Source organism: Nicotiana attenuata, unplaced genomic scaffold, assembly GCF_001879085.1.
Source record: "Nicotiana attenuata strain UT unplaced genomic scaffold, NIATTr2, whole genome shotgun sequence".
In the NCBI taxonomy this organism is placed as follows: domain Eukaryota; kingdom Viridiplantae; phylum Streptophyta; class Magnoliopsida; order Solanales; family Solanaceae; genus Nicotiana; species Nicotiana attenuata.
The window spans coordinates 124,698-143,094 of NW_017672717.1; the positions used below are offsets into that span (position 1 = coordinate 124,698).

General features: G+C 37.1%; 2 protein-coding genes across 2 annotated transcripts; one reads left to right on the forward strand and one right to left on the reverse strand.

Moving 5' to 3' along the window:
* Positions 1-292: 292 nt before the first annotated feature.
* Positions 293-2,782, forward strand: LOC109214247 (S-adenosylmethionine synthase 2). Its single transcript, XM_019378142.1, has 2 exons — positions 293-443; positions 1,277-2,782. The coding sequence occupies exon 2, from the start codon at positions 1,283-1,285 to the stop codon at positions 2,453-2,455; it is 1,173 nt and encodes a 390-aa protein (XP_019233687.1). The 5' UTR covers positions 293-443; positions 1,277-1,282; the 3' UTR covers positions 2,456-2,782.
* A 1,803-nt stretch (positions 2,783-4,585) lies between these two features.
* LOC109214248 (FAD synthase-like) lies at positions 4,586-17,966 on the reverse strand. The gene is made up of 17 exons (XM_019378143.1): positions 17,760-17,966; positions 17,290-17,416; positions 15,527-15,572; positions 15,017-15,183; positions 14,777-14,894; positions 14,584-14,666; positions 11,578-11,637; positions 11,118-11,348; positions 10,141-10,237; positions 9,547-9,597; positions 9,298-9,378; positions 8,476-8,547; positions 7,570-7,632; positions 6,409-6,561; positions 5,482-5,539; positions 5,304-5,356; positions 4,586-5,217 (listed from the first exon to the last, which is right to left on the reverse strand). Exons 2-17 carry the CDS (start codon positions 17,388-17,390, stop codon positions 5,140-5,142), a joined length of 1,512 nt encoding a protein of 503 aa, XP_019233688.1. The 5' UTR covers positions 17,391-17,416; positions 17,760-17,966; the 3' UTR covers positions 4,586-5,139.
* Positions 17,967-18,397: the final 431 nt, after the last annotated feature.

Here is an 18,397-nt window from a genome sequence, read left to right on the forward strand (position 1 = left end):
AAAGAAACTATTTTTTCTACTTCAATAAAACTCCTTCTACTTCTACGGAAAATACTTTTTTCCTTTTAAAAACTTGGCCAAATACATTAACTTTGGAAATAAGTACTTTTTGCCCACAAAAAAAAAAAACTTTTGGCAAAAATGAGGCTTGGCCAAGCAGACTATAATAGTGAATTAAACTCAATTTTATATTCCTTGAATCAGCTCCGAGGTCCCACTGGGGTTGGTAAGCCATGGGTTGGTTGGTAAAAACTCCTATTGGAAAGTGAGAAGAAATAGAGCGAGTCATTGGTGGCACGCCTCTTTTTTCTCCTACAATTCAGCTTCTATATATACTTCCCCTAAAACTTCACTACTCTGCCCATACACACAAATAAGCATCTCTCTTTTCTCTCATTTTTTCTTCAATCTTTCCGCAGATCTATAGTTTTTTTCATTTTAAGGTCAGTGTTTTTCAAATTTATTACGCTGAATTTACGATTTCATTCTCTAATTTTTTTGTTTCATTAGATTTAGATCTGGTATATATTCTGCATGCATCTATGACTTGTCATAGATTTCAGTTAAATCATCATTGTTCTGTTGATGTTTTTCTTTGATTTATTGCAAAATGATGTTTTGTTTTCTTATTTTGATGTTATTCATATGTTTGTTACGTTATTTTTTGCTATCGCTCCACGTAGTACTTAGATCTCGTTAATAAAGCAGACACTTTTGTTAATTTTCATGATATTGAAATGTTTAGTTGCAATTAACTGTAATTTGTCATATTACGTTACTTGGATCTCATTGCTAAACTGGCTCGTACAGTACATTGAGTTGGATCCTGTTACAAATATGACTTTTTGGCCAATGGATTTGGTTATTTTGGTGTAAATGATCGAATATAAAGAATTATCAATGAAATACGTTATATCATATGCTTAAAATGAAATCACTCAATATTTTCTTGGATGTGGGAGCTTAGATCAAATAAAGAACCGGTCTTTGAAAAAATTTATAGTAGTGAAAACGGCGTAAAAGACATGTTGTTGATCTGAACTTTATTATTCATCATTCTATTCCACATAGTGTTGGTTCTCTTTTATATTATCACTGAGGATTCATATAGTCGAACCCAACTTGTTTGGGATTGAGGTGTAGTGGTTGTTTAGGTATGTCCCCTTAAGTTGATGGAATTCTCTGTTTTCACATGTTTATTAGCAGCTTGCCTCATTTTCCCGTGAATAGAACATTTTGGGATAGAAATGATGACATATTTTCTTGATCTTATCAGCTAGACATGGAGACTTTCTTGTTCACCTCAGAATCAGTTAACGAAGGGCATCCCGACAAGCTTTGCGACCAGGTCTCAGATGCCATTCTTGACGCTTGCCTAGAACAAGATCCTGAGAGCAAGGTTGCATGTGAAACCTGCACAAAGACAAACATGGTCATGGTCTTTGGAGAGATTACAACCAAAGCCAAGGTGGACTATGAAAAGATAGTACGCGACACTTGCAGAGGCATCGGGTTCACCTCAGCTGATGTTGGCCTTGATGCTGACCACTGCAAAGTCCTTGTCAACATTGAGCAGCAGAGCCCTGACATTGCCCAAGGAGTCCATGGTCATCTTACCAAGAAACCAGAAGAAATCGGAGCTGGTGACCAAGGTCACATGTTTGGCTATGCCACAGATGAAACTCCTGAACTAATGCCCCTTACTCATGTTTTGGCTACTCAGCTTGGTGCCAAGCTTACTGAAGTGAGGAAGAACAAGACTTGCCCATGGCTCAGACCGGATGGCAAGACACAAGTTACAGTTGAGTACAAGAATGACAATGGTGCCATGGTTCCTATTAGAGTTCACACCGTTCTCATCTCAACTCAACATGATGAAGGTGTCACAAATGAGCAGATTGCCCAGGACTTGAAAGAGCATGTGATCAAGCCCGTGATCCCAGCGAAGTACCTTGATGAGAACACCATCTTCCACCTCAACCCATCAGGTCGCTTTGTGATTGGTGGTCCACATGGAGATGCTGGACTCACTGGAAGGAAAATTATCATTGACACCTATGGAGGTTGGGGTGCTCATGGTGGAGGTGCCTTCTCAGGGAAAGATCCTACCAAGGTGGACAGAAGTGGTGCTTATATTGTGAGACAAGCAGCAAAGAGTGTGGTTGCAGCAGGACTTGCTCGCCGCTGCATTGTCCAGGTTTCTTATGCAATTGGTGTTGCAGAACCACTCTCCGTGTTTGTTGACACTTACAAAACCGGAACCATTCCAGACAAGGATATTTTGGCTCTGATCAAGGAGAACTTTGACTTCAGGCCTGGAATGATGGCAATTAACCTTGACTTACTCAGAGGAGGTAACTTCAGGTACCAGAAGACTGCTGCTTATGGTCACTTTGGCCGTGATGACCCTGATTTCACCTGGGAGACTGTCAAGGCCCTCAAGCCTAAAGCTTGAGAGAGTTCCTCACTCACAACATAAACTACCAACTTTCTTGTGCCTATTATTCTTGTTGCGGACCAATAAACAAGCTACATTGAGTATATTGATACCCTATTCTTACGGTTAAGGCCCTATTGAGTGGAGGGAGACCGAGGAAGTGTCTTCATAATTTCGAGGATTCTAAGAGCTCCGATAGTTGATCCTGTTGATTTATTTTCTTGTTTTTGCAGTACTTAATTTCAAAGTGACCTCCGAAATTTATTTCTGATGTACCCGGATACAAACGAGTTCTTTTGTCATTGTGTTCATTTATCTAATGAGAAATGCCGTATGTTGAACTATTGGTTCTGCCTACTTTCTTTAAACGGGATATAATTTTTCTTTTTTTAAGTAGTATGTTAGCTTTACAAGATGTTCTAGCAGTGGAGTTCTATGTGCACAAGCATCAAGGGTTGGTTATAATAAGCAACTATGCTAAAAGCTGGTATTATTTATTATTATCTTATTCTTCAATTCAATTACTACTGTTGTTTCCTTTGATTTGGTTATCTTACTATTTTTGCTATCAATATTTTGTTTTCTTTAGTATTTTTATCATAGCATCTTTACTCTTGTATTTGTCGAACATGTTTTATAAACGTTTTTCTTGAGCAGAGGGTGTCTATCTAAAATAGCATCTCTAAGGTAAGGATAAGGTTAGCGAACACTCTACTCTTTCCAGACCCCACTGTGGGATCACATTGGGTATAAGGTCTAGACCCCACTGTGGGATCACACTGGGTATAAGGTCTATCTGAAACAATCTCTTTAAATAGGGGTAAGGTTTGTGTACATTCTACTCCCGAGACCCCACTTGTGCAATCACACTTATTTTTATTGTTGCTAAAAGCTGGTAGATTACTTTTGAAAGTAATGAGGAAGAACTACCAATTCCAGTCATGTGATACTAGAAAAGTATGATCATACAGTAACTACTTCCCAAGAACACTGAATTGTGTAACTGCAAGGGCTTGGAATACCTTCTGAGAGTACAACAGAAATCAGGCAATTCCATTAAACATCTCATGACAGACCCTCTCACTGAATTCAATAACTTAAAATCACGAGTCTCGTTAATTTATTTTTCACACAGCTGGAACAAATATATGATAATGAACTAATAATCTCTTAAAGTTGCAATACCATAAATAAAACCAGTAAAATCAAAATGGTAAGATGACGTTATGAATCATCATCCTCGTTATTGTCTTATTTATTGCAAATTCTAGATTGTAAACATTCTATCCTCTTTGGGTTCTTCATTAAGAAGGCAAAAAAAAAAAAAAAAAAAAGCACTCATAAAAGGCAGGTACTTTCTACTAATTATTTGTATGTTAAAATTGTATATAAAATAACATTTTTCGAAGATACAAGATCTATTAGGTTCAATTCGATATTTTTCGGTTTTTATCTTATAAGAAAAACAATCTTAATTATTTGGTGAAAGATCTCCGGTAAGATTTATAGGTATCGTTCGTTCTCCAGTTATATGCATATGAAGAGTAATTTCATAGCTGAATCTGTTTGGATGTCCTTTATGAAGTAACTGCCATGATTATGATAAATGCAGTGTCAAACAATAAATTTGGATGTAAAAAGTTGAATCTGCATTAACTGAAGTAGGTAAATCTCTCCATTTCCATAATGACAGGTTGAATTGAAGCCTATTTTTTCAGTACATGAGGCCAAATTTGTAAATCTTTTTCGAGTCTTCCTGCTTTCACCTTGTGCATTCTCTGAATATGGTATATTTGGATGTGAATGAAAGCAGACACTACGAAAGTGTTTTATGCCACTTGGGATTTTTGGTATTCTTACCTCTAACTTTAATAGTTGAGCTTAAATGGAGAGACTTGATTAGTGAAAATTCCATATAGCGGACTTCAATTTGTTTGGAACTGGAGCGTGATTGTTTATCTCAGCTTGATATTATGCCATGTGAGTGTACACTTTGGTAGAGGATAACTCCACTTCAAAAGTTCGAATTACACCACCAAAAGTAAAATAAAAAATAAAAAATAAAAAGAATGTTGCACGAGATGAGCTTGCTTGAAGTGATATTTTTTGTTGATTGCTAACGGTAGGAATCAATCTAGACGGAAAGTATAAGAGAGGGTAAATGTAGACTATTTTCAACAGAGTTAAATTTGGCATTTTTCCCTTTTTACAAATGAGCAAAGACCCTCAAGTCTCCCTTTCACAAGCAGGTAGCAATCTCTGTCCAGAGAAAAGTCAAAATTTGCCATCTTTTCATTTCAACCAAGATGCTGCTAGGGCTATAAATCTCCACTCGATAAAACGTATATGTTGCCGTTAACAATACCAACAAAAAATCGAAATATAAGAACTATTGTGTCTGAATACAGCTGCAATTAAGATCTCAAAGGTTTCAATAAGCCTAAGGGGGAAATCCGCTTATTAACAAAAGAGAAGCCTGTATCTGCCGACCCTACTACTTGCCAGAAAAAAGATGTGCTTCTAACTGTGTCTTGATATGGTGATTCCTCCAATAAACACAATAGAGTCACATTGTACTGAATATTGAAATGTCGCTCCTGCTTTCTTTGTCATGTCCGTTCTCCTCAATTGTACATGGAATATTGAACCCTTTCCCTTTGGCGGTTGCATTTATCGCCTTCAGGAGTGTGGAAGTTCCATGGTCACTCAATTTGAGAGAATGCACCAGAATAAAAATTCTGGCACATTGATTGAGAAGCTGCTTCTATTCTTGTCGGATCCTACAGTAACACACAAAATACTATTGAACTTGATACAGAAATATAATGCTTCAAAACCAAGTGACATCTCCAGTAAAAACTCTTACCTTTCCTTCAAATCTAATTATAAGAGGTCCTTTTCTTGATCCCCGATAACCTCCTTCATATCGCAGGAAATAAGAACGATTTAATATGTTAAAGAAAAGGAAGGAAAAAGGGAAAAAAGTGGGAATAAGTGGTGGGATATACAAGTCATTAATCTTGTAAATGATATGAAGAACTTACCAATGTTCATATCAGGATATTGAAGGCAAAGCTTTGACAGAGGTTGAGCAATTTCCACCTGCAACTCATGGAGCAAGTTGTAATTGATAATTTGCACAGACAATATGTTAGATACTAAAACAACTTAACAGGAGAGAATTTGATAAGATACATCATAAAAGCTCACTTAAAAGGAGGAAAACCAAACCTATGGAATCAATAAGATTGCACCTCAGTTCTAAAAGGTAACCTATGCGTTTTCCAAATCGAGGAAGTAAAATACTACTCAGAATATTGTTGACTATGTGGCGTAAGGATCAGAAGCTCGCTGTGATGATGACTATCTGGGTATAATCACTCTGATCTGATGCCCTTTTGGCTGCAAGAATACCTTCCCAATGCTTCATTCACTTGATTTGTGAGTCATAACTGCTCTAATAAGGATTGTACTAGATTTCTCACTCCATTACTATTAAGCATATCTAGAACTAGGACACACGTGACAAGTGATGAAGATCCTTTTTGTCGGTAAGGACTTGAAACTTTTTCAGAAGAACATTAAAGAGCATAACTTGGTAAAACGAGGAGGAGTTCCTACAAAATGGTCACCAGCAACTGGATAAGTTGTTATGCCGTCAAGTATATCTTTTACCTAATGAAAGAAACATAAAGCTCTACCATCCCAGGAGTGTAGAGAAACGAAACTTGAAAGGCCACTTATTAATGCATCTGGATAAAGAGTTTAAGAGATGCATATGAAGAATATGATATATCAATCAACTACTCGTCAATCTCAAACTCGTTAGGCTTGACTTAAGGATACCATATGATAAGGAAGAAACCTTGATTTCGGCAGTTACAGAGGACCGGAAAGATCACACATCAACGAGAAAAGGAATCAAATAAGGAAGCCAAAGACAATCTAAGAGAGGGTTCCATGGAACTCACATCGGAAAGAGTTGTTGCCAAGCTTTTTGAAACAAATGGTGCCATCAATACCAGGTCACCGTTAGATTTTGCTGATTCAATCAGACAATCCCATTGCAAGTCCAACTCAGCAACATTTGTTGCAGTGAGGATGATCACGTTACCGCATTTTATCTACAAAAGAGAACACACATGCCCAAAATAAAAGGTCAACCTTCAACTTCATAGGTATCTTAAACTCACACGTCAAGAGAAACTACATGAATATAATACTAAGACAGAGCTCCTTGTAATCAAAAGAATGAATATAAGAGAGAAAGGATATGATAGAGAAGAAAATGAGTCAAAAATAAAGCTGAGTTCACTATAAGTGATCTGTTACTTCTGATTAATTTTGTACACAGGCAACTCAGGAAAAATAGAATAACTTGCTAGCACTATGTAAGAACGTTCAAAATGACTTTCACGGAGTACAGATCCATTCTTTCCACTTTCTAAAATCATCAGAGCTCGACGCCACCGACTCTTTCTCCATTTCTTTTTATATAAAGTTATCTATTTTGAACTTCCCCTCTTGTGGGAATATACTGGGTTTGTTGTTTTGTTATCTATTTTGAACTTGAAAGGCCAATGAAACAGTAGCTATGCCAAGGATAATTTTTGGTAAAACAGAAATACTGCAACAGTCACTAGAGGTATTAAGAATAAAAACTTAAATCAACCAAAGAGCAAAAGAAAGTATAAGAAGGGGAAAAAATTTGCAAAGGGTGAAAATGAAGAAATTTTTCATCACGACAAACAAGAGAATGCTAGAGTCCATTGGTTTGCTAATAGGACTTCAGGTGATGCCCAATTCACAGTACTCAGTAGAGGATTGATCCATTAATAGATACCTAAAATATATGTCGATAAAAAAAGTATAGACAGAAAGAAAAGACCATTACAGCATACATACAAAAACCAACATCAAAAATAAATTTGCGTTTCCTTTATGGATACCTGGACCATGGTTTCAAACTGGACGTGAAGGTTTTTAATACACTATGGCAAAAACTCAGGAAACATGGATTGCTTGAGAATAAAATCCAATAATGTTACACAGTCTACACATAAGGAGGGAATCAGATTAGAAAACAAAATAATCATAATAACCATAAAATCTTGGATAATGCCTCCACATACCAAAGGCACAGGCAGCTGTTCATGATGCAATAATTCTGTAATACCCTCAGGCAACTGTGCCATCTGCAATAGGACAGGAAATGATAATTTAATTCCAACAGGCAGAGAAGTTCTAATTGTTGGAATGTTAGAAATCATAAATTTAATGACATTTGAAAAATATAAATAACATCTTCTCCCTGATACTTATATATTATTTTAGTGTCTGATTCATTGCACTATTTTCTACCTTTCCGAGTCAGATTATTTTGTACATCAGCTACACTATGGTGCATGATTCTGAATTAGAGATTATACAAAAAGATCTCTTGACAAGTGTTCTAGAACAACCTTGGCCAAATAATCAAGCCATATGTTTATCTTGTGCAGTATATATTATCGACTCAGTCCATGTTATTCATTCCCCCAGCAGAAAAACAAGAAATGAATTTGCAAAGACTGATTCACCCGGTAGCACTAAGAGAACTAGTTTTCCTGTATTCTCCTTCTTCAGTTGGTATTAGACATTAAATGATACTTTTAAGTTGCTAGGTGCCTCCAATGTTTAACGTTTTGTCTATAAAGACAATACGGAACAGGTTCAACATTTCAATCATCAACAAATGAAGATGCAGAAATGCAATTTCTGAAGTTCCAGGAAGAACAAGAACAGTTCTGGTCTAGTGAACCCAAGGAGCTCCAGTGTTTCCTTTTCAATCATCACTGAACCCAAAATAAGGAGCTTTTCTGCCAAATTTCTTAATTTCTATCAACAGGTAAAAACTCAAAATCGAATTTCCTCGGTCGTCACGCTCTTTAATTACCATAGGTACTACAGAAACTATGCTATTCTTCTCCACTCTTGCATATATAAGTGTAATGAAAACTTCAGGCCCAGTGGAACTTAGGAATGAATATTGGTTTAACCTCGTTCTTGTCACCGGTGCATTTCTCACCAATCAGGTGCCTTAGATGTTCTTCAAATTCTTCATCAGGAGCCTGCAAAATGAACTTATGAGAAGATTAGAGACACTGATACATTATTACAAACCGGAGTATCAAAATAACAGTTTTAAAAGAATGCCCTGTCAGCAGCATGACTTGGAAAAGACTGTTGCATCTTTCAGATACGTTGGACATGACCCAGGGATAGCACATTTCAAAAGAAGTTTGTGGATTTATGGATATTTAATACTTATTTCTATGTATTTTGTATATTTATAAACCAGAAAAGAAAACCGTGTACAAAAAGGTAGTCAGATATTATACATTATTAAACGTAATTATGGAATCAGACATCTAGGTAACTTTATCTTGGTAATTAATAACAAGATTTCTACCATCCATCTCTTCGTCGTGCTTTTCTTTTCCTCCTCAATTTAATGATGGTAACTTGACCTTCTAGCCCAAAAGAATAGAAATAAAAGTAACAAATTGCAGCTTCAAATATGCCCTTTATTATATGCACAAATAGACACTAAAGCCCAAAGGTAAAAGAAAAACTTAAAACAAAACTGATGGTGCATCTGATGCACATTCCACTAAGCGTGTGACATGTGCCATGTCAGACAAAGTCATGGAAAAATTTAAGTATAGCAGAGAGAATTTTATTTCTATTTCCGGTAATATCTCACTAGCAATACAAATTTGTGAAGCTTGCTGAAAGGGATGATTAATTTGAAAGCTATTTTCACGCTAAGTCATGCAACACGAAATAGCAGAAGGATCCAGTAAATCGATAATACATACCAAGCGAACACCTAAAGCTTTTGCAACTCCTGCTACCGTGACATCCGAATGCAATGGACCCACCCCACCATATATAAATACCTGTAGAGGGATCAATTTCGGAATAGATATGTCAACACAGGGAGACAGAACTCTACCCTCTCTCGAGCGCTCACACATACAACAGACTGGTGCATATACATCAAACAAGCCCTATAGAAGCAATGAAACAACTAAATAAATACATCCATGCGGAAGAAAAACATTTACCATGTCATCTGTGGACTTCCGCCTCTCAACTTCCTCGGCCACAGAATCTATCTAAATATGAAAAGAATGTTATCAGAACAAAAGCTAGCATAAAGTTCCTCTTATAAATGCAAGGTCCATCAAAGATTTAAGTATCAAGGTGGAAATTGAGCAGAAACTGACTTCAACTTAATGGGAGTTATAAAGATGAAGAAACATGATGCTGCTCCAGGAAAGTGAACGACAGACCTTTCTACCTAAAAGTTGGCTCGGCATGGTCGAGAGAATATTTCAATTGCTAGGAGATCATGAAGCTTGTTACAAAGATTCAAAGCTTTTCTTTATACAATTTGGGAGTCACTCTATAAAGTTTATAATTCAATCTGCTTTGTAGTTGTTAATTGATTTAAATGTGCATCAACTTGCAAGAATTTATTGCCTTGATTGTTTTGGCTGCAAGCTGGAGTGCTGCAAAAGTTGAAGAACAGAATGCAGGGCAAAAGGAGAAAAAAAAAGGAAGAAAACAATCCAAAAAGAAAAAATGGAAAATTAATGTCAAGCTCATGCTTACCACATAAGTTGAAAAAGAAGCAAAAATCATAACATATTACTCACGTCATTTCGAGTCACAGCAAGCAGCGATACCGCCCAACCAATGGAATGGAGCTTTCTACACAAAAAAGACCTCAACTTGTCCTCTACAGTGCCAAACCTGAGCTATGGAACCAAGATAAACATATCTGATAAGCAAGCAACTACAAATAGGCAAATAGCAGAATACCACAGTAAGGGTCATAGCACATGAAAATATTTATTTGGTACCAATTTCTCTGCCAAAGATATACTATGTGCAAACTGAAAGATGTTTTTTGCATTACATATATACTTTGACAAATGGAATCAAAAGAATTGAGGAAGCCTCTCCATGTTCAGCTGGCCTCCTAATATACCTCAAAATTTGTTTAAATAACATGTCAACTAGACTCTATCACATGCCTGCCCTCACAGTGTAACTATCCTCGTAAACTACCAAAAATATTCCACACAAATAAAGGATGGGAAACCTCCGAAATGAGTCTTGTGAAAATGAAAGGACACTGCTGTTTATACACCAAAATAACCTCCTTGATGCCTGTTCAATTCTCGATTGAAAGTTTAACCTAGAGAGGAAAAATTAGTTTGAAATAGAGGATAACTCATTCTCAAAGATACGTTATTAACACTAGATTCCAGATAATTAGATCCATATAGAAGTGATCCAATGCCGGACATCCCAAATGATTCAGTTGTATCTAAAAACAACACAAGTATAATCCAAGTTGAATATCCAACAAGAAGAGAATCAGAAAGTAAAATATATGCTCCCGACAGATTGACTTGAATTTCTAAAGAAGAAATACCGCGGAACAAAAATCAAGAAGAGTTGTATAAGGAACTTATCAGAAAATAGATAAAAAAGAACAGATGTACATGGGATAAGAGATTGGCTCAAAATGCACCACAACTCAGATATAATGACAAGAAGCCTCAGAAGAACATGTCACCATAATACAAGGAGCATCAGATTTAAAGGTGTAGAAAAAATAACTTACAAAATTTCATCACCCACAGCTATGACTGAAGCAGTAAGCACACAATCGGAATTCAAATCCTTGAATCCATTGCTAATGGAAGATAATTGGTTCTTTGCCCTTCCAGCTCTTTCCAGCCTTCCATCAGGAAGTAAATAAGCTGGTTTAAACTTTTCTTCACTGTTGTTGCTGTTACTGATGCACAATAGTGCATTAGGAACAGTGTCATGAATGCTCCCTATTGAAGTATACCTATGAAATCAGTGAAATAGAATGCTCAAATAAATGCAGGTGCGCCTCTATAAGTAAGATGGACTCGAAAAGAAAAAGTTATTACTACCACTTCACATGAGCAAATATGTCATAGTTTTAGTATAAATCTCGAAAACAATGATAAAGGAAAGTTGTTCATCCTTTTCATGCAGCAGAATAAAGAACTAATATAAAAAAAAAAATTGAAGCAACATAACAAAAAAGTTACCCCTGATCATAAAGGCTGCAGTACCGAACCTTGCATACCAAAAGGAAGGCCCATACATCTCTGCCATATCAAACTTAAGAGGTTAGTCATTTTGTTTGCCAAAAATAAGAAAACAAGCACAAGAATAGACGACTGCTTTTCAAAAGAAAAATAGCTAGATGAACATCTTCCATGGAAAAGTCAAAAAAGAAAACTCTGCCAAAGGTAAAACAGGAGATGCTGTTAACTGAATGGGTGAGCTATAAAAGAAAATGCCTACAGTAGAACTACATGCAAAGAAATGAAATAATGCCTAAGAACTTGTTCTTTGTATATTGCATGAGTCAGATTATATTGGATCGGGTTTTCCCATTTATTGATTATTGGAAAGAAAAGGGTCTAAATGGAGCGAAACGGATAGTGAAGATTCATGTAGCTGACCACAACAAGCTTGGATTAAGGTGTTGTTTGTTATTGTTGTTGAGTCGTTCCATTAAAATTGTCTGTGTCCCTTCTTGGTGCTAGCAAAGAAGTGAAAACATAATTTTAACTCCTACTTAAAACTCTAAGTAAAACTGTAAAAGGCCAAGTATAGACCTTATTTTATCAGTAAAAGACACTACAATCATAAAGCTTGATTAATGCTCACCTAAATACAATAGCCCAAAAGACCATCATCACTCGCCATGAGCAATAACAGATGCAATATTGATAGTACGTTAAAGCATATATGGCAGTGCACACATGAAATAATCTTTAACATACTACACAGTAAATCGTTTCTTTGACTTGCAAACTTCAACCTTTTTGATTCCCTGGACCTCACATTAAACTTTATATTCAAACAAAATAAATGCCAATTTCAAAAGCTAATCCAAGTAGTTTAAAATCCATCCTCATCCTCCCAGCTATGATTCAGAGGACCTTCTATGTTGATGTGTTTCATCAAAATAGCAGTTCTTTTATCCATAAATTTCTGAAAAATACTAATTTCCGCAATTAGCACATAATCTTAATATAACTCAAGCACTTTAGCATGTTTTGCAATTCCTTTTTCTTTAGCAAGTTCCTCTTTCTTTCTTTTTCCTTTCTCGTGATAACTGAGAAATCCCCTGTGAATTAGCTGGACCTAGCCCAATTGGCCCACACATACAAAACTCGCGGAAATATGGTCCTGCCACGCTACACTGCTTCCAGTTAAATATCGGCTCCTTGTTAATGGTAGGGTCTGAACTTGTGATGTGTGCTCATACACATCTCGTGATGCGTCCTTACCACTGAAATCAAGCCTACTGTCGCACCCCGCATTTTGGGGGTCATGTCATCCATGAGGACTGCGTGCTATAAGGCGGCAGGGCGAGTGTCAGTTGCGTAGGCGACATGTGCTGACGATGCGTTGTGAAGGAGCATCAGGCAGAGGGGCCATGCATGAGGCAACAACCATCAAGATATGTGGTGTTGCATGTCCTAAGAGTGCCAAGAGAGTTTAGCGAGGACCTGGGATGAGACCAAGGGTCTAGCCAGCGGGTGACGGCCACGTACGTGCCTGAATGTCACAGCCGTACGTTTCCGAGCTACAAGGGGAATCTAGGGATTTCGGTAGTAGGCCTTGTTCCTAGTATGCTCTTATATATGCTTACCAAGTTTGGCGTCATTTGGAGTTCATTTGCCTATGGGCTTGACTTCGCCAAGGGCAGTGGAATTGTCGTAATTTGCTGAAGTGTCCGAAGGCTATAACTATTTCCACGAGTATGGGAATGGGGTGAAACTTCATGGAAGTGTGAAGGAAGTCAAGAGAAAGCTTTAGGAACAGACGGCACCTTATTCGGAGTCCGGATGAGTGAGAAAGGGTCATTATGATTCTCTGGCCAAAACATGTCTACTAGGGGATCATGGGCTTTTTTATTTTAAGCATATATAAGGGGGGCAGAGGTGTTGAAGCTCAGCCAGCCTCCCCCGTGCGTGCTACCACCAAGCCGCACCAAGTGAGCTACCTAGAGGGGGAACCTTAGGGGCCTGCCTAGGCATCTCAAAGGAGTGTCATAGATATCCATACGAGCTTGGGAACTCTATGGACGGCGCGACGCCTCAGGGCTAGCGTTGGGCACAAAATGAGCATCGGAGGCTTGACGTGTGGGACGATTATGCCCTGTGGGCTACCGAAATGGTGATAAAGACCTCCGTGCCGATTGGATACTTGAAGCACCTATCTTAGGGGCCTCATGTGTCAACTTGTGAGCTTGGCTTGGGTTCAGCTAGGCAAGCAAGGGTTCGTTGGCCTAGACGTGCAGTTGTGGGGCAACACTGCACTATGCGGGATGGAAGTATGTCGCGAGGGCTATGTTTGGCTATGCCATAAAACAATTGTGGGCATGCTATGAAAGACGCACATGACAAAGGCCAAGGACTAAAGGTTGCCCTACTCGGGCGAAGCACAAGCTGGGTGCGGATGCACGAGGCGAGTGTCAAGCTTGAGGATTGGGCTGTGCACGCGAGAGCGATGCTCAGTGCTAGGCAAGGGACGGACATGTCCTAAGCCAACCCCGGGTGTGCGCATGGATGAGATCCAGCAGATGAGAAGCGCCACAGCTAGTCAAGGCTATGAGCCTAGACATTAGACGGGCGGCACAGTTGGAGCAAGCCTCCTAGGCAAGCTTCACCACAGGCACAACATCGTGCTAGAAAACCTGGAAAAGATAAAAGGCTGGCCTGTAGTGTGGGGTGACTACAGGCGCCGCACGGGCTATTTGGTGCCGCTACCGTCCGGAAAAAGGTCGGCCCGTGACACTAGGGAGCTATTATCCTTTAGTAAGTTCTTGTTGGATTAATTGGTTTAAAATCCTAGATGCAGATGCAACCTTCGTTTTAATTCCTCGAACAAGTAAGTCTTAATCTTGATGCCAAATATCAAAGCATTCAAAAGCCACTGCTCCAGCACTCTCGAACTTTAGAGGCAATTATGCATACTCCCACAGTAATACGATAAGAAGAATTGATATACGGAGGGTTTATTAGGCAACGTCCAACCTGTATGACCAATCCAAAATTGGATTCACCCTCATGAAAGCTGGCCACCCAGGTGAACTGGGCGAGAATTGCTCCTGGCCTACCTGATAGACATGTAACCATATGCATCAGTCAGCTGTCAGCCATAGACCAGATTTATCAAGATTTTGACAATCACCGACTAGTTGGAAAAGTTTAATAGGTATTTCATTACCGCAGTAGGATCACCAATTCGGACACCAAGAAAAATAGCTCTAATTGGATTAGCCTTAAGCAGAGCCTCCAAACCTGATTTGAAGTCAAGGCGAATAATATCCATTTGCAAATTGTAACTGCTCAGAGAAGAAGAATCAGTTTAAATGATAATTAATGTAGTGGTGTCATTAGAGAGAATCAATCCTAATATGTTGTTCATATAGGAGGCACGAAAGACAAGTTATCATTTCTCACGTACGTGGCTGCAGTTTCATAAGTGAATGAATTGATTTCAGGGAAAGCAGACGCGCTCTCAAAATATATTGTCCGGATTGGAAATGTGTTTTCACCATCAACAACATCTTTTGAACAACTTTCTTCAGCTCTATGCAAAAAATAGCCTGCTCTCAGTAGGTGAAGCAAAACCTGAATTGCAAAATCAAACATCACATATTTGGTTAAACACAACAGCAATAACTACTTGCCTCAACCCCAAACTAATTGGAGTCAGTTATATGAATTCTCTATACCCGTTCCACTCCATTTGGACGCTTTGCATCTCACTACTAAATAATTTGTCTTCGGAAATAATCTGCAATTATCTAGAACCAGAAATTCTCTAAATCTCTCACATATCCATACATTTCCATACAGCGTCTAACCAAACTTAAAAGACTTCTTTCAAACACCAAATCTAATATGCATATTCGGTTAAACAAGAAGGAAAAAGACTGAGAGTTTAGAGATGAGAAGCATGTAAGAAACTTACAGTAGAATCTTTCCCTCCATTGAAGCTCAATGCAACCTCTTGTATACTATTTACGGGGTCGGGGTTACAAACAGAAGGGAAAAGGATGAGAAACATTAAACCGAGTACACCATATAAGAAAGTGCTATGATAACTACCAAATCAACTACTGTTCTTACTTCTTAGCATGATATTCCTTCTGTCCCATTTTTTTCCATATTTTTTAATTAGTTTGTTCGAAAAAGAATGACCGCTTTCTATAGAGGGAAAATTTTATCATCTCCAAAAGTTCAGATTAACAAATAATAATACAGCTACATATTATTGTATTCAATATTCTGCAGTACTATTTAGCATTGTACTACCATGATAAATGTAATAACTAACTGAAGCTTTATTCTCTTAATCTCATGCAAAGTCAACCTGGTTGAACAAATTGAAACTAAAGGAGTCTAACATGTTAAAGACTTGAGGAACAAGATAGAAGTAGAACATTCACCTATTTACTATTTGGACAGCATGACATAGGGTTCTTAACTAAATAATGTGCTTTAAAATCATATGCACCACATACTACAAACTAAGGCATGTACTGCTCTATCTACAGAACATAAACTCACTGATTTTTCAGAAGTTCACTTGAGCACAATGCTACACTGAATCAATCAAGTCGTAAACAGACAACACTTCATCAAATACCATTAAATTAATGACAGAAATTAAAAAAAAAACATTTGAAACTTTGTCCCTAATGATAGTCAGTTGACCTTAATTTACTACTAACACAAACACTCATATTTTCGAGTTTACAGATGTAAACATCATTATCATTCTTTTATGCTTAGACCATGTTTGTTTGTCTCATAAAACCTTAAGAGTGAAGTTCAAATTCCTACTACAATTTACTTAAAAAGAACTAATAGCACCACACAAAAGCATGACAGTAAGCAATTAATGCAGTGTTGACCCATTCCATACTGGTAACAGATTACAATTCTCAAACTTCTATCCTTCATTATAACATGCTGATAATTTTCCTTCTGCTCAGCAATCTTTTACCAGATCGATTTGACTGTAAAACTAATCTCCCAGTAAGTACCTATATCCAACTAAAATCTCTTTATACCCATCACTTGAACTAGATTGTAATCAAGTATGCATGAAACTCTGCTCGGGTAGCAGAATTTAAATGCTGCTCTTGAGAACAGCAACATTTTCCTCCTATTAGTCAATCAGTGCTTGGAGGAGGAACCAATCTTACTAAAAGCATTCCTAGAAAGCCCTCTGGTTTGTCTGCTTCAAGCTTTCGACCTATGCAGTTGTCCCAATTTACATGTTGAATTGTAACTTAACAACGGACCATTTTTAGGTCATTTAGTAAGGAGAAAAAAATTTCATCATGAAATCATTTTCTAGTATTTGGAAACTGGAAATTGTTTTCGAAGAAAAATATATTCCAACAAACATACCATAGTCTTACTTCATACTACCTTCTTTCAACCAACACTTGAATTTCATCTCTAACACTCAAAACATTACCATCATACGGTTATCACGTATCACCTAATTTTTACCCAACCAAACACTAGAAATAACCTAGAAAAGATTACCTAAACAAAAATATGACCATTTTCCACATAGCTAACGCACATATTGTTCTATACTCAAGTTTATTGACAAGTTAAGTATCATTATACTAATGCAACTAAGAAAAAATGTTGAATCAATTCACATAGCAAGAACAAGACTCTCAAAAAGACTAGTGGGGAGAAAGAGAAGCTTACGAATACAGAGCGAGCGCTCTTTTAATAACGTAGATGGCATTACTATACTTTGTCTTCAATCTACTGTCCTCACATTCTCTAATTGCTTTATCAATCTCCATCTACTCTTCACAAAAACTGAATCTTTCTGCACAGAAGCAAAAAAACAAGACACCCCATATATCAATATCTCTGAATTTTTACAACTAATCATGTATATCCTTAAATAGATAAATAAACCTTCTTACACAGATTTAGAGAAGAAAATGGATATCTGCAGAATTAAATATAAAACTAATACTTGCTCTTTCCCAATGTATTGGAGCTAAATCAACTAAGATTAGTTCAAAGTTTTCAGTAAATTCTATGTACTTGAAAACTAGAGAAAAATTATGTACCGATTTGGTAAAACATATATTTTAATTGTTACCAACAAATGAACTACTCCAAAGAAAACTGAAAAGATGAAATTTTTAAAAGTGAAAATTTACCTGGAGTTACAAGGGCTCAATCAGAAAGGTGAATGGCTATAAAAAAGCAAAACAGAAGAAAATTTGCTAGGTAGACACGAGGAAGATTTTGGTATTCACAGAATGGCTAAAAGAATATATATTAAGCTTTTCATATATCTAAATTTCTTAGAGAGAAGTGGAAATGTGATTTTGCATTAGTGCAAGAAGCTTCTTTTCGAGTGTCAGTCAAAGTCAAACAGTAGCCAGCAACAAAGGTGCGGATAACTAAATATAAGCTTGGCCATAATCCCAAATTTATTTTGAAAAATGGAATTTGTATTTGGGTGAAGTTTGGTTTGAAGATGAAAAATGTGTTTGGACATAGTTTTCAAAATATATTTTTCAACTTTATTTTGGAAAAACATATATATAATTTTCAAGTTTTGGGATTTTAGCTTGCTGATTTTGGGATTTGAGATTCAGGATTTGGAATTTGAGATTTGGCCAAAATATGAGCAAAATTTATGGTCAAACATGAATTTTGAAAATAAATCCCAAATTTATTTTGGGAAAACTCATGGCCAAAAAGTCCACAATTCAATTCATAGGATTTCTTTTTCTTTTTTCCAATTCAATTCATAGGATAAGATATATACTTTCGGAATATTATTTTTAGA